This window comes from Rousettus aegyptiacus, unplaced genomic scaffold (assembly GCF_014176215.1).
Source record: "Rousettus aegyptiacus isolate mRouAeg1 unplaced genomic scaffold, mRouAeg1.p scaffold_m13_p_1, whole genome shotgun sequence".
Classification (NCBI taxonomy): Eukaryota; Metazoa; Chordata; class Mammalia; order Chiroptera; family Pteropodidae; genus Rousettus; species Rousettus aegyptiacus.
In genome coordinates this window covers 130,845,467-130,861,298 of record NW_023416284.1, presented here as the reverse complement: position 1 = coordinate 130,861,298, position 15,832 = coordinate 130,845,467, and the positions used below count along the sequence as shown (strand labels likewise).

Sequence of the window (15,832 nt, the reverse complement as noted above, 5' to 3'; positions counted from 1 at the left end):
GGAAACATTTTCTTTAGGTTGGAGTTTGGCAGAGGCAAACTGCAATTTTTGTTTTTCAGATGGATATGGTTCTTGAATGGACATAACTAAAGAGACCCTTTTTGTGTGGTACTCCTTTGTCAACCTTACAAAGCTACAGTTGTTTTTTTGTTTTGTTTTGTTTTTTGAGACTATCTCATTTAGTTTATGAGATTAAAAGTGTTCTTTTAATCAGAATTATACACTGTCAAATTACTTTCCAGAAAGCTAATCATAATTAACATTCTTACTATGGTCCCACATTATGGGATTAATTTTTCTGCATGTTTGCTACCATTTGTATTATTATTTATAATCTTTTTCTATATGGCATATGAGATGGAATTCCATTGTTTTTTTCTTATACATGAATTTGAACATCTTTAAATGATTATAGTTCATTACATTTAAAAAATTAATTTTAGTGGAATAAATAATTTTTATGAGAGCTTATGTTTTTTAAGGATTTTATATAAGTTTTACTATGTGCTTGGTGTTGTCCATTTTAATTTATTTTGATATGTTTATAGTCCTATCGCAGAAGTTCTTCAGTGTTTGCTGGAAAGCAGGGCTTCATCACTCTTCGTGATCTGTTTCGATGGGCTGAGAGATACAGATTGGCTGAACAGACGGAGAAGGAGTATGACTGGCTACAGCATTTAGCCAATGATGGTATTCTTTCAATCAGATGCTCTCAAACTTTGAAGTTATATCAAATATCAAACTTTTTTGTTTAAAACAAATCTTGCCCAAATTGTGGTCAATATATACGTCATTCCAGGTATTCCATAAACAGACTTTCTCCCTTAACTCCCAACTGCTTTTGTGAGTGGTACTATTTCTGTAGGCTCTGTGCTAATATGTTTTGGTTTCTAAGTTATAATTAATGTCTCCTTCAGGTGGCACATGTGGGAGACACAATGTCTTTAGGGGTTTAGGCAGGTGATTGGCGGTGTGATCATGGAGTTGTATTCTGCCATAGAGATGTACAGAAAACTGATAGGTCAGATAAGGTCAGAGTTCTGAGAGAAGACAATGTGTTACCTGAGACTCAGGATTGGTTTAATCCCTGGGAAGGATTTATGTTTTTCTCCATGATAGGATAAAAAAACATTTCAGAATCTTCTGATTTGAAAGGTACTGATGAGTCATTAATGGGTTGGTTAATAAACAAGGAGAGTAAATAAAATGAGAGTTGTGATTTCTTTAATGGTAGGGAATAGATAGAGGGAAGAACACAGTTTTAAAAAACTTTTATTGAAGTGTAACATACAGTAAAGTGAGTGAAGCGCTCTTTTTTTTGTGTATAGCTTGTTTTTTTACATATGTATGAACTTATGTAAATTACCACCTAGGCCAAGATTTAGAATGTTTCTAGTACCTCAGAAGATTCTCTTCATGGCTCTTGCCAGTCTTACCTCCCCTGGAGGGTAACCACTGCTTTGACATCTGTCACCACTGACTGATTTTTCCTGTGTTTGAGCTTCATCTAAATAGTATCATGAAGTATGTACTCTGAGTCTGGTTTCTTTCACTCAATCTAATGTGAGATTCAGCCATGCTGTTAGATGTATCAGGACTTCATTACAAAAAAAATTATTATAGTGTTAAACTTATTGTATGGAGATACCGTAACATTTAACCTTTTGTATGTTGATGGACATTTGGATCCTTTCTCCTTTTTAGCTATTATGAATAAAGCTGCTCTTAACATTCCTGTATATGTCTTTTGGTACATAGGTGTTCATTTGTGTTTGAATCTGCTCAGAAGTCATGTTGCTGGAACATAGGGCAGGCATGTGGTTAGATGTAGTGGGTTCTCCCAGTTTTTCATAGTTTTTCAGATTTCCTCCCCAGCAGCAGCAAATGAGAGTTGCTATTGCTTAACACTTGATGGTTCCTTTTTTTTTTTTAAGATCCCATGAGGTTATTTTTTTCTTTTTTTTTGTTTTTAAAAAGATATTTTTAAACTAAATTTATTTAAATTAGCTTGAAGTAAACAATACATTCGTTAGACATCTATAATGTTCATAAAATGAACCCCCCAATTGCTCCCTCCCTCCCCTGGTCCTGGACTTAGCTGTCGTATTAATGCAAACTGCATTCCCTCTGCTGTGCCCCCTGTGCCCAACTATCAACTACTAATTTGTACTTCTTTAACCCTTCACCCCATTCTCCCAGCTTCCCAACCCTCCTCCCTTCTGTTCATCACCAAATTGTCCACTATATTTGTGAGTCTGTTTTTGATTAGTTCTTTTCATTCCTTAAATTCCACATATAAGTGAAATCATATGATATTTATCTTTGACTTATTTCACTCAGCATAATAACCTCTAGGTCTATCCATATTGTTGCAAGTGGTAGGATTTCATATTTTTTAATGGCTGAATAATATTGATTGCATTGTATATATGAACCATAATATTTTTATCCAGTCATCCATTGATGGGCATTTAAGTTACTTCCATATCTTGGCTATTGTAAATTGTGCTGCCATGAATATTGGGGTGCATAGATCTTTACGAATAATTGATTTGGTTTTCTTTGGATAAATACCCAGAAGTGTAATTGCTGGGTCAAAAGGTATATCTATTTTTAATTTTTTGAGGAATCTCCATGCTGTTCCATAGCAACTGTACCCATTGCAATCCCACCAACAATGTATGAGGGTTCCCTTTTCTCTGCATCCTTGCCAACGCTTGCTGTTTTTTGATTTATTCATGATAGCTATTCTGACAGGTGTGAGGTGATATCTCATTGTGGTTTTAATTTGCATTTCTTTGATGATTTATGACCTTGAGCATCTTTTCATATGTCTGTTAGCCATCTGTATTTCCTCTTTGGAGAAGTATCTGTTCAGTCTTCTGCCCATTTTTTAATTGGATTGTTTGTTTTTATGTTGTTGAGTGGTATGAGTTCTTCATACATTTTGGATATTAATCCCTATCAGATATATCATTAGCGAATATCTTCTCCCAGTCGGTTGTCTTTTTGTTTTGTTGATGGTTTCCTTTGCTGTACAAAGCTTTTTAGTTTGATGTAGTCCCATTTGTTTATTTTTTCTTTTGTGTCCCTTGCCCGAGGAGATATATCTGAAAAGAAATTCCTGTTAGTAATGTCAGAGAGTTTACTGCCTATGTTTTCTTCTAAAAGTTTTATGGTTTCAGGTCTTACATTTAAGTCTTTAATCCATTTTGAGTCTATTCTCATATACGGTATAAGAAGATGGTCCAAATCCTTTTTTTTGCACATATCTGTCCAATTTTCCCAACACCATATATTGAAGATACTGTCTTTACCCCATGGTATATCCTTACCTGCTTTGTAATATATTAAGAGAGTGTATAGACGTGGATTTATTTCTGGGCTCTCTATCCTGTTCTGTTGATCAATGTATATGTTTTTATGCTGGTACCATGCTGTTTTGATTACCGTAGCCTTGTAGTATAGTTTGATATCAGGTAGTGTGATACCTCCTACTTTCTCAAGATTGCCATGGCTATTTGGGGTTTTTTATGGCTCCATATAAATTTTAGGATTATTTGTTCTAGCTCTATGAAAAATGCCATTGGTATTTTGATAGAGATTGCATTGAATCTATAGATTGCTTTGGATAGTATGGCCATTTTAACGATGTTGATTCTTCCTACCCATGAACACAATATATACTTCCATTTATTTGTATATTTTTCAGTTTATTTTTCCAATGACTTATATTTTTCTCAAAATAGGTCTTCTGCCTTCTTGGTTACTTTGATACAGTTTTTAATGCAATTGTATATGAAATTGTTTTCTTAATTTCTCTTTCTGAAAGTTCATCGTTGGTGTATAAAAATGCCACTGACTTCTGAATATTTATTTTGTAACCTGCTACATTACTGAATTCATTGATCAGTTCTTACAGATTTTGGTGGGATCTTTAGGGTTCTGTCTATATAGTATCATGTCATTGGCAAATAGCGAGAATTTTACTTCTTCCTTTCCAATTCAGATACCTTTTATTTCTCTTTCTTGCCTTATTGCTGTGGCTGAGACTTCCAATACAATGTTGAAGAGGAGTGGTGAACATGGGCATCCTTGTCTTGTTCCTAATCTTAAGGAAAATGCTTTCAGCCTTTCCCCATTGAGTACGATGTTAGCTGTAGGTTTGTCATATATGGCTTTTATTACGTTGAGGTATGTTCCCTCTATTCTCACTTGGCTGAGAGATTTTATCATAAATCAATGCCGGATGTTGTCAAACGCTTTCTCTGCATTTATTGATATGACCATATGTTTTTTATCTTTCGATTTGTTAATGTGGTGTATCACATTAAGTGATTTGCAGATATTGAACCAACCTTGCATCCCAAGAATAAATCCAACTTGATCATCGTGTATGATGTTTTTAATGTATTGCTGAATTCAGTTTGCTAATATTTTGTTGAGGATTTTTGCATCAATGTTCATAAGAGATACCGGTCTATAGTTTTCTTTTTTTTGTAATGTCATTGTTGGTTTTGGAATCAAGGTAATGGTGGCCTCATAAAAGGAGTTAGGGAGCCTTCCCTCTTCTTGATTTTTTTGTAATAGTTTGAGAAGAATAGGTTATCATTCTTATTAGAATACTTAGTAAAATTTGCCAATGAAGCCATCTGGTGGTCTAGGACTTTTGTTTTTTGGGACGTTTTTGATTACTGATTCTATTTCATTGGCGGTAATCAGTCGGTTCAGATTTTCTGTTTCTTCATAACTTGATCTTGGGAGATTGTATGTTTCTAGGAATGTGTCCATTTCTTCCAAATTGTCCAATTTGTTGGTGTATAATTGCTCGTAGTATTTTCTTATGATCCATTGTATTTCTGTGGAGTCCGTGGTTATTTCTCCTCTTTTATTTTTGATTTTATTTGAGTCACTTTTTCTCCTTGATGAGTCTGGCTAAGGGTCTGTCAATTTTGTTTATCCTTTCAAAGAACCAGGTCTTAGTTTCATTAATCTTTTGTATTTTTCTTTACTATTTCATTTATTTCTGCTCTGATCTTTATTATTTCCTTCCTTGTATTCACTTTGGGCTTTGTTTGCTCTTCTTTTTCTAGTTCTTTTAAGTGTAAGGTTAGATTGTTTATTTGAGCTTTTTCTTGTTTCGTGATGTAGGCCTGTATTGCTATAAATTTTTCTCTTAGGACTGCTTTTGCTGAGTCCCAAAGATTTTGAGTCATTGTGTTTTCATTTTCATTTGTCTCTAGGTATCTTTTGATTTCTTCTTCAATCTCATTAATAACCCATTCATTGTTTAGTAGGATGTTATTTAGCCTCCATGTGTTTGTGTATTTTCCAGTTTTTTTCTTGTGGTTGATTTCTAGTTTTATACCATTGTGATCAGAGAAGATGGTTGATATAATTTCAGTCTTCTTAAATTTACTGAAACTTGTTTGTATCCTAATATGTGGTTTATCCTAGAAAATGTTCCATGTACACTTGAGAAGAATGTACATTTTGCTGCTTTGGGGTAAAAGTTCTCTGAAAATATCTATTAAGTCCATCTGTTCTAGTGTATCTTTTAAGCCCATTATTTCCTTGTTGATTCTTTGTCTGGAAGATCAGTCCATTGGTGTCAATGGAGTGTTAATTTTATTTTATTTTTTTAAGGTTATATGCTTCTGGCAGGCCGAGTCAGGAAGCAAGAGGAAGTTGCTGTAATTCAAGAAGTCCTTGAAAAACATTTCAAGAAAAAATTGTGTCCTCAATCCCTCTTCTCCAAAGAAAATGTCCTAAAATTGCTGAGTGAGTAGGCTATGATATCCAGAAGAGAATGAATTGAGTTACACTCATATTAGAACCTAAAAATTTATTCTGCCTTTGATAGGTAAATTGTCTACTCAGATATCCACATTGGAGTCCAAGTTCAGCCACATCGTGTGGACTGAGAGTATGCGGAGACTGGCAATGCTGGTTGGAAGGGCATTGGAATTTTGTGAACCAGTGCTGCTGATTGGAGACACTGGGTAAAGTTCTTTGACAATAGCTGTAATGAGGGCTCATTTCATTTCCATAGGAATACTTGAGTTATCTCAAGGACTCATCAGGAAAGCAGTGTTTGTTTTTCTTTTGTTTCTTCCCTTTCCTTTTTCCTCCCTTCCTTTTTTTTTTTTTTTTTTTTTTTTAGAAGCAGGTAAGAGATCTACTATTTACTTTCCTCTATCTTCAGACCTTTGTGATGGAAAAGAATGATTTCGTACATCATCACTGCTTTTTTTCCTATTTATTTTGTAAAATAGTGACATTCATTTCATAGATATATAGAAGAGAACAGCACATGAGCTAGTATCTCTTGAAATTCTTGTACGGATTGGCTTTCTTTTCTATTATTGGTGGTGATTGGTAGAAGTAAGAAAGGATAGAATTCATGCACTGTGCCATTATGGATCAGGAACATGACTGGTTGCTGGTGTTTTGGGGAATTATATCCTTAGCCAGGTGTGTAGAGGTCCTCTGTTGACCAGCAGTGTTTGCTGCCGTAGTGAGGCGCTCTCCCTTTTGCTGACCGGGGTGTTCGTGGGTGAGTATTTAGAATTCATTCTGCTTGTTAATCTGGTGCGTATTTCTGACAGGTGTGGGAAAACTACTATCTGTCAGGTGTTTGCAGCCTTGGCAAATCAGAAATTATACTCAGTCAACTGCCACTTACACATGGAGACATCGGACTTCCTGGGTGGACTACGGCCAGTGAGACAGAAGCCAAAGGACAAGGTTTGTCCAAGAGCATATGATGATGTTTTCATTCATTTAAAGAACAGCAGTTGCCTCTGTACATGAGTCAGCTGTGGGATTTTGTTCATGGTAGGGTTTGATTCCAGATGTGATTTGTATCTTATCTTTAGATTTTCACTGGTTTGCGAGTGGCCTGCACAAGCATCCAGTTGTGAAGGATCTGTCCCTTGTTCTAAAACCCTTATTTTCTGCAAAATAATCACTTTACTATAGCAGACACCAGCTAGCTACATATGTAATTTTGTGGACACCTGCCCTGTAAATTCATTCCCTTTTCCAAATTGTAGGAAGAAACTGACACAGCAAGACTCTTCGAGTGGCATGATGGGCCTTTGGTTCTGGCCATAAAGGAGGATGGCTTTTTCCTCTTGGATGAGATTTCACTGGCTGATGACTCTGTGCTGGAAAGACTCAACAGGTACATGCCCTATATGTGATGTTTTCTCTGGTCTGGTTTTTATAGATATTTTTGTGCATAGTAATGTTCCTCATAGGTGCATAGTAAATATTTGAAAATGTTAGTGAGTTTCTGCTTTTTTTGGCTTTAGCACTCAGGATCTCCTTTAAGAGGCCTAGTTTTTCTCTTTTACTGTCAGTGATTGGAAAGATGGGACAGTGGGATAGCAAGGCTAAAATAAATGAGCCTAAATTAAAATTATTTTTTAAAGCAATTTTCAAATTATATGGTCATCATCTAATTTTTTTTTTAAAAAACTAAAGTCAGAATGCTAGGTATTAGTTTGTAAGGCCTCTCAAAATCTTGTATACCTATTTCTTCTCTTTATTGAGGTATATTTTACATGTTATAAAACATACTCATCTTAAATGTGAAATACAATGGATTTTAGTAAATTTATTGATTTGCAACCACTGTAATTCAGTTTTATATTTCCATCATCTCGGTAGGACCTCTTGTGCCCATTTATAGTTTATCTCTGATGCCACCTTCTGCTGCTAATATACTTTTTGTCTCGAGATTTGTCTTTTTAGGACATTTCATATAAATGGTCTCTTCTCTTTTCACATTAGTGTTTTTAGGTTCATCCATGTTATAACCAATATCAGTAGTTTGTTTCTTTTTATTTCTAATAGTGTTCCATCGTGTGTATATACCATATTATCCATTCACCACTTGATGATATTGGGTCATTTCTACTTTTATGAATAATGCCGTCATAAACATTTGCATGCAAGACTCTCATTTTAAACATAAATACCTTAATAGGGCATAAGTGGATGAACGAATTCTTTTGCTTTTGATCAGAAATACTGTTCCATCACACAAGAATTGGGATGAGTCATTTTTAAATGTGTGGTAGGAAACTGTTAACTAAAGTGAAAGCTCAGCAGAGATAACTTCTTTCCTTTTTGGAGAACATTGAAGACCATAACATAAGAATACATAACCTTTTCTAATCTTATATTCTCCACTTATTCTGTTTTTTAGTGTCCTTGAAGTGGAAAAGTCTCTGGTGTTAGCAGAAAAAGGCAGCCTAGAAGACAAGGATAGTGAGGTAGAGCTGTTGACCGCTGGGCAAAAATTTCGTATCTTAGCAACCATGAACCCTGGGGGAGACTTTGGAAAAAAAGAGGTAAAACCATGTTCCTGAAGCATACACACACACACACACACACACACACACACACACACACACACATATATATTTTTTTTTAACTTTTTGACTGTAGCTCACTAGTACCCTTAAATGCAGTATGTAAAAATGCATTTGGATTTATGTTGAGTAAAAAGTGGGTAAAAGGTAACAATCAGAAAGATTTTAGAATTATTATGCAGTTTAAAAATAATTCTAACACATAAAGATTTTGACATCTCACCTTGTGTATGTGCCTGAAATTTCATTGTTCCAGTCACTTTGCCCAGCTCTTTAAATATATTCCTGTAATAAATTCTTTTAAGAGCTCTGTGTGAAAATTATTTTCCTACTTTCGTGGATGAGAAAATTTGGAACTGAAATTTAATCTGAATCTCTTCCTTCTAAAGTCTACTCTCTTAAACATGAGTGTGGCTTTATGAGTGATTTTAAAGTGCCCAAAAGAGGTTGTAGCCGAGAACCTCTTTGGGTTTTTCAGGTAGAGCATATCTGTTCTCTCAAGGGTTATGTGTGTCACTGTCAGATTGTTGATAAAGGAAAGGATTGAGAGTGGTTCCTTCTGTTCAGAAGATGCTGTTAGGATCTAACCTGTGATCTACTCAGGCTCCTGAGGCCTTTAAGTGGAAGAGTCTGCATTGTGTGTGGGATCTTGGTCCGTTAAAGTTAGGAAAAGGGTAGTGTGGTAGCAGGTCAGGGATGATGAGAAAACCAGGGGGTGATTGTGAATGAAAGCAAGTCAGATTCTTGGTAACTTAGTGGGTGAGTGAAATACAAACGTGATATTCTGGGCCTTTTTCCTTGGGATCATAGAAGAAATATTACCACTGTGTTTCAAGAAATGTTCTGAAGAGAAGAAATAAATCACACTTTCAAACCAAATAGGAGAGCCGGTTCCTTGGCAAGTGGAAATAACCGAAGGATATAGTTTCAAGGTTGTGTATGTTAACTTGCCTGTCAGATTAGCTTAAGTTTTTCTTAGCCAAAAATTACCAACTTCTACCTAAAGGAAAGCTACTTTTTGGTTTTGCATGCCTAGCAAGCAGAACGAGGTAGGATCCTGAAGACCAGAGGCATTCCTTATCTAGGATGGGGCTGAGGAGCCCTCACACATTCACTTTGTCTTTATTGAGCTGCTCCTGAGTACAGACATTGTTCCTGGTCATGTTTTGGTAGGACAGATAGACAGTGGATGGAGTTTATAGTCAAGTAGAAGGAAAGTGATGATAACTGAGAGTTACCCTAGGGGAAGGGTAAGACTTGCAAGAGGAACCCAGACTAAGGCAAAGGCCCAAAGATTAGAGGGGCTAAACAATTCTGTATTACACAGGAGGTAAAATATATACCTCCTTTTGAACCATAGAGAAGTTTTCTCTTTCTAATGCAGATAGATCTCCCCTGTAGGAAGATAGCATTTATTTTCGTTAAAGCACAGGTTATATAAGTAAAGGTAAAGAAAAGACCTTTGCTTAGGGGAAGTGTTCAGGTTCAGGAGTCACCCAGTAGGTCTGGAATCCTACATGTACATTATACTCTATAAGACCTTGAAGTGTTGTACCATGTCTATCAAGAAAGTGATGGCAATACCAACCTGCAGGGTATGGTGGGGATTTATGAGATGACATAAAAAAGGAGCCAAGACAAAGTAGGTACAAAGTAAATTGTATCTAGTAATAAAACAAGTCTCTAGTATTTGCCAGACTCAAGTTAACATTCTTCAAAGGATTTTGTTTTTTAACTTTTCTCATAGGTATTACATTCACATTACAATTTGTGTTACTTGTAGCTGTCTCCTGCATTAAGGAACCGGTTTACAGAAATATGGTGCCCTCAAAGCACAAGCCGTGAAGATTTAAAGCAGATTATCAGCAGTAATCTTAGTCCAGGACTGTCTCTGGGCAGAATAGATCATAAAGGTGAGAGTTTTTAGGTGGTGGTGGTGGTGGTGGTAATGGGATAGAGGGGGCTGTGTGTTAAAAATGAGAGGTGTGGTATAGGACATTAGCATTATGTATATATGGTACGTTATGCAGAGAAGGGGAAGTAGAGAATTGGGAACAAAATATATCTAAGGAAATATGATAATAGCCTATTATTGTCTATTAAAGTGTCTCTTCTTAGCATTGCCTCCTTCACCAGGGTTATTAAATTCTAGCTTCCTTATTGCTTCACCTGTTGACCATTTTTATGTAATTAGCTAAAGGAAAATTTGGTTTAAATTTTAGTCATTATCACCTTTAGAAAATATTTATAGAATTTTAAACTACATTTCTTTAGTTGTCATCAGCTAATTTATTCACTATATTTAAAATGTTTTTATCATAAAAAATTTCAAACATAAGGAAACTGGAATAGTATTAAAAAACTCCCAAGTATCTATAACCTAGATTTAATAATTCTTAAAATTTTTAGTAAGAAATTTATTACATTATTTTTTTATTGAGCCTAGATTGCTTTGTCGTGTATATACACACACACATATACACACATATATATACAGTTTAAAAAAAATTTTTATTGAGATACAATTGACGTACAACGTTATATTAGTTTCAGGTATGCAACATAATGATTTGATATTTGTATATATTGCAAAATGATCCCCATAGCAAGTCTGGTTATCATCTCTTACTACATATATTCATGTATCTCCTTGAGTTGTATTTCTAAAAGTAGAAGTAAGGAACTTAATAGCTCCCATTGGTTTATGGCTTACTTGCTCTCCTGAAAGATGGCCTCTTACCAGCAACTTAGTAAATGCACCTGCTTGGTATAGTCCTTCCAACATGAAGTTTTCATTTTTAAAAATGTAATGATATCTATTATTTTATCCTTGTTAATTTAGTGGATATTCTAAAATTTCATTTTTTTGATTACTGGTGGCATGAAGCATCATTCTTTGTAGTTTATTTTTTAATAAATATTAATGATTTTACATGTTAGTATTAAGTATTTTGGGATAATCTTTATTACATTTATCACATAGGTTACCTCTTAATATTTGTTGTAAAAAAAGAAAATACATGAACCCATTCACTTTATCTGGCAATCTTGTATTCAGTAGCCATGGTTTGATTGCTCTCTATCAGTGAATCAAGCTGTCCCTTTTCATTAAGTCCTTGATGTACCACAAATTTATTTCAGGATCCAAGTACTCATATTTAATATCTATTGAAACAAAATCTAATTTCTTTCCATATTATTACTAGACTTTTCCCCTTGAGTTGTTATTTTAAGTTCTTTTTAAAGATTTGTGGGATTTTTTCTGTAATTAGTATTTTAGTATTTTTCTTCTAGGTAATTCTCAGTATGATCTTGAAGGATGTTGCTGAATAGTCTATATTTCAGCAGTGCTGATTCCTTCTCATGTTTTCTTTAAAAAAACATTAATTGACATTTATACTCTTTAGATAAATGTTTACTATTGATTTTGGAAGTTATAAAGTGCACTGCCAAATTTAATTGGCATTACTTTGAATTTTAAATATACTACTTAAGAAGTCTTTTATTTTCAAATATTTTACAATATAAAGTTATAATAATTAGAATAGCCATTTAACTTAAATTATGAAATAAAATTTGTGAGTCCTCTAATTTGCTGAATTCTAATTGATGCATTGATTTAGGAAAACAAACAAAAACGCTAAACCAAATACCACTGAAAATGTGGTATTACCAATTTGAGCGAATCATTTAAAAATATAATAAAATTTCTATATATTCTAAGCTCATTGTGTCTGAACTTCAGAATTGTATCTTAACATAAACCAAATGCATAGTCTTTCGGTTTTCAGAGTAGCTTCTTAGGATGTAATTCTCAAGTGTTTTTGTTCATTTTTTTTTTTTTTTGTATGTGTGGAATGCTCTTCATGAACCCCTTGGGAATTCAATAAAAACTATGGACCCCCCCCCCACACACACCCTCCTTTTAGAAGAATGATTAATGTAAATTAACAAAAATTTGCATAGACTCTCATGAAACATAGAGCCCTTTCAGGCCATCTGAGCCCCAGATTATAAGCCCCCATTCTGAAAATTTATAAATAGCAAATACTTATGCTGCTTTGTGTTTTAGGGGCTGACATAGCTGAGGTGATGCTGGATTTCATTGACTGGCTAACCCACCAGGAATTTGGCCGGAGATGTGTGGTCAGTATCAGAGATATCCTGTCCTGGGTTAACTTCATGAACACAATGGGGGAGGAAGCTGCTTTGAAAAGGCCAGAGACCATCTCCACTGTGACATCTTTTGTCCATGCTGCATGCCTGGTGTACATAGATGGAATAGGTTCAGGTATGTTGTCTGTTAGTGGGGACAAAAGGTTTAGGGTAGAGGGGGATATGAAATGGAGCAAGGTCAGACTTCTGACCCAGATACTTTATAGAAACATTACTCTAACATTTCTAACACTCAAATTGGTTTTCCTTTTCTTTTTACTCTTTTTGAGATGTGGTTGGTATCAAAGATACAACAGAAACTTCTCATTACTTGTAGACCAAGGAGGGACTTGGTAAAGTCATGATTATGAGTAGAAAGAAGATTGTTGGACATGCCCTTGCTCCTGAAGGATTGGATAATTCTTAATGTGAATGGTTATTGATAGATAATGAACCTGAATCCCTTAGTTTAAGTTTCACAAAATTCAATATTTAAGTTCTGTTTTTTCAGCCATGAAGATTAGAAGTATAAACCAAAATGATCAGTAGTACTGCATTAGTTACTCTTATATCCAGGCTAATTTATCATGGAGTGCCTGGTGTGCTTTTCTGAATAAACTGCTGCTGAACTGATGATCCATAAATTGTGGGGAGAGAGGAGTTAGACTTCTTCTTTAGGACTGCATACATTAGCAATTGTATTTAGGCTACTATTTCCCCAAGACTCTATCCTAGACCTCCTGCTGAATGGTTGTGAAGCTTAGTGTTATGCTGTCCTTTGATGGACAAATCTTCTGTCTTTTAGGGGTCACTTCCTCTGGGTTTGGTACAGCCCTCTTGGCTCGTAAAGAATGTCTGAAATTCCTAATCAAGAAACTTTCCAAGATAGTCAGACTTACAGAATGTCAGAAAAATGAATTGAAGATTTATGACAGACTCAAGGCCAAAGAATTCACTGGGATAGATAACCTTTGGGGTATTCATCCATTTTTTATACCAAGAGGTAAGAATGATTTTAAGTAAATGAAGATTCTCTTCTTGTAGATCATAGCTACTTGATTTTTATTGTGACTTTTAGCATATCATATTCATGATTATTGTTGAAGTAGTTGTCTGAGTTAGAATCTGACTTGACATAACCGTAATTGTGTGAATGGTTAAAAATATATAACTTGCATGTGAAAATAGGGGAAAATGTAGTTTTTAATCTAAAAAATTATTGTAAAAATGCATTTATTAATTTTGTACTTAAAAGAAGAGCTTTTCCTTAGTGATAATTCAGCCCAAATGTATCAACTATAGAAACTCATCACATTTTGCAGAAATAGTTTTAGGAATTCTCGAGGACAGGAATTGCACCACTGATATTCCTTCCTGGGCATCTGACATGTAGCCTGGCAGTCACAGGCATTCAGAAAATGTCTGTTGATTGAGTAAATAGATGAACAAATGAATGAATGGAAAATTCAGGTGGGTTTTTGTTCTAATCCTTGCTTTCATGAGGTTGCCTCTACGAAATACTTAAATGAGGCAGTTAGATTAGCTGTCTTCTAAGGTACTATTAATTTTTCAGATTGTCGCTTCCCAAGCAGGGCCATCTGTTTCTTGTTCCTTCCTTCCTCCCTACGTTAATAACTTTTGGGTGCCTGAAATGTACAGAGGTACAGTGGCAGTTACTGGGTAGTTCACTGGTGAACAAAACCAGACCAGGTTCCTAGCTAAAGGGAACATTGCCTCTTTCCCTCTCCTTCTTCAACAGCACCCTCTTCATCCCTGATGGGGCCTCCATGATCTAACCATTAGATTATTTCCTAAACCACCATCATAGTAGCTTAACGCTAGTGGCCTAGGACTGTCCAGGGTGGTCCTTGCTTCTGCTTCCATAGCTGAAGTGATTCGTGTTTTCTTAGCCCTCCAAACTGGTGTACCAGAAGTTTCTTCCAGGAGATATAGTGGAACAAATGTTAAGTACTATTAAACTATATTATTAGTCTGCACTTCAGCTACATTATTAAGAATGCATCCCAAATTGTCTTGGTGGCCTAAAAACCTTGGATGAAATTGTATGCCTAATGTACACTTAGTTTTTAGGAAAATACCTATTTATTTATAAAGGTAAACTGTATAAGTACATGTAGTAATTCCAGGTTTAGGTTGTGAAAGGAATGATGTGTGCTTATAGTTAGATCTATGTACATAGGTATATAGGTGTATAAGAGATGGAGAGATCTGTGCAGTAGACACAGTTGAAGAAAGTATGCTGCTGACTCTTTCTCTGAAGCGTTTTATGGACCCAAAAGTGTGGAAATGTTGAGATAGGGCTGAACGTTTTCACTGTAGCTGATATTTCATTTACTGACACTATACTTGGTAAATTCTTCTAATCTTGGATTGACATGTACATATGATTTGGTGATGTCCAGCTTATATGTGTTTTTTTCCCCCGTCTACTTAAGGACCTGTCCTGCACAGGAATAATATTGCTGACTATGCACTCAGCGCTGGCACCACAGCTATGAATGCCCAGAGACTCTTAAGAGCTACAAAACTGAACAAACCCATCCTCCTGGAGGGCTCCCCTGGTGTGGGCAAGACGAGTTTGGTGGGAGCTCTAGCAAAGGCTTCAGGCAACACCCTTGTTCGAATCAACTTATCAGAGCAGACGGTAAGCTTAGTTATCCTACAGCGGATGAAGATAAGTATAGGGAGTAATGTTTGTATTTGTTTATAGAGGTTCCTAATCAAAAAGCTATGACGTTATTAATACCCCAAATTTTTTGTGGCTATAAAGAACACAGCAACCTGACCTTTCAATCTGATTCTTCTGGATTTCTTAATAACTGACATCTATAATAATAATCTCTCTGGATGCTTTATTTTAATTCTTTTTTGAGAGAGAACTAACCACTTTAGTATTTATTGTACTAAAACCTCTTTTTATTTTCGTCCTTTCTAAAAAAAAATTAGTAGAAATAAAATGACCTTTAAACAATCTTACAAAACTATGGGACAGAGATAACAAATGAGAACCTCTTAGGATGGGTTCTGGGAGCAGGGCCTGGGTATTGTTATTGGTTTTTGTTTTTATTTTTAAAGCTCACCAATTAATTGCCAAGTACAGCCACAGTTGAGAACTACTGATTTGGAGCTCCAGCTCCAATTGATTGGTACTTGGAATATTGTGGTGAGGTTTTTGGGGAAATATCCGGGCTTCTGGTAAAGAGTGCTGGGATTTATTAGTTCTCTTTTGGGTATAAGAAGGAAAAGTGGCACAAGACCCAAGTATTTTAGAATTT

The 15,832-nt window shown here is 35.3% G+C and overlaps 1 protein-coding gene across 3 annotated transcripts in view; it reads left to right on the top strand.

The window, feature by feature from the left end:
• The window catches only part of MDN1 (midasin AAA ATPase 1), a 139,326-nt gene that overhangs the window by 52,362 nt on the left and 71,132 nt on the right, over positions 1–15,832 (top strand). For all 3 annotated transcript variants that reach the window (XM_036220108.1, XM_036220107.1, XM_016140603.2), the window contains exons 27-36: positions 549–690; positions 5,647–5,781; positions 5,864–6,002; positions 6,609–6,747; positions 7,056–7,186; positions 8,216–8,360; positions 10,165–10,294; positions 12,454–12,672; positions 13,342–13,539; positions 14,993–15,201. In XM_036220108.1, coding sequence (XP_036076001.1) covers positions 549–690; positions 5,647–5,781; positions 5,864–6,002; positions 6,609–6,747; positions 7,056–7,186; positions 8,216–8,360; positions 10,165–10,294; positions 12,454–12,672; positions 13,342–13,539; positions 14,993–15,201 — 1,587 coding nt within the window. The remainder of the gene's footprint in view (positions 1–548; positions 691–5,646; positions 5,782–5,863; positions 6,003–6,608; positions 6,748–7,055; positions 7,187–8,215; positions 8,361–10,164; positions 10,295–12,453; positions 12,673–13,341; positions 13,540–14,992; positions 15,202–15,832) is intronic.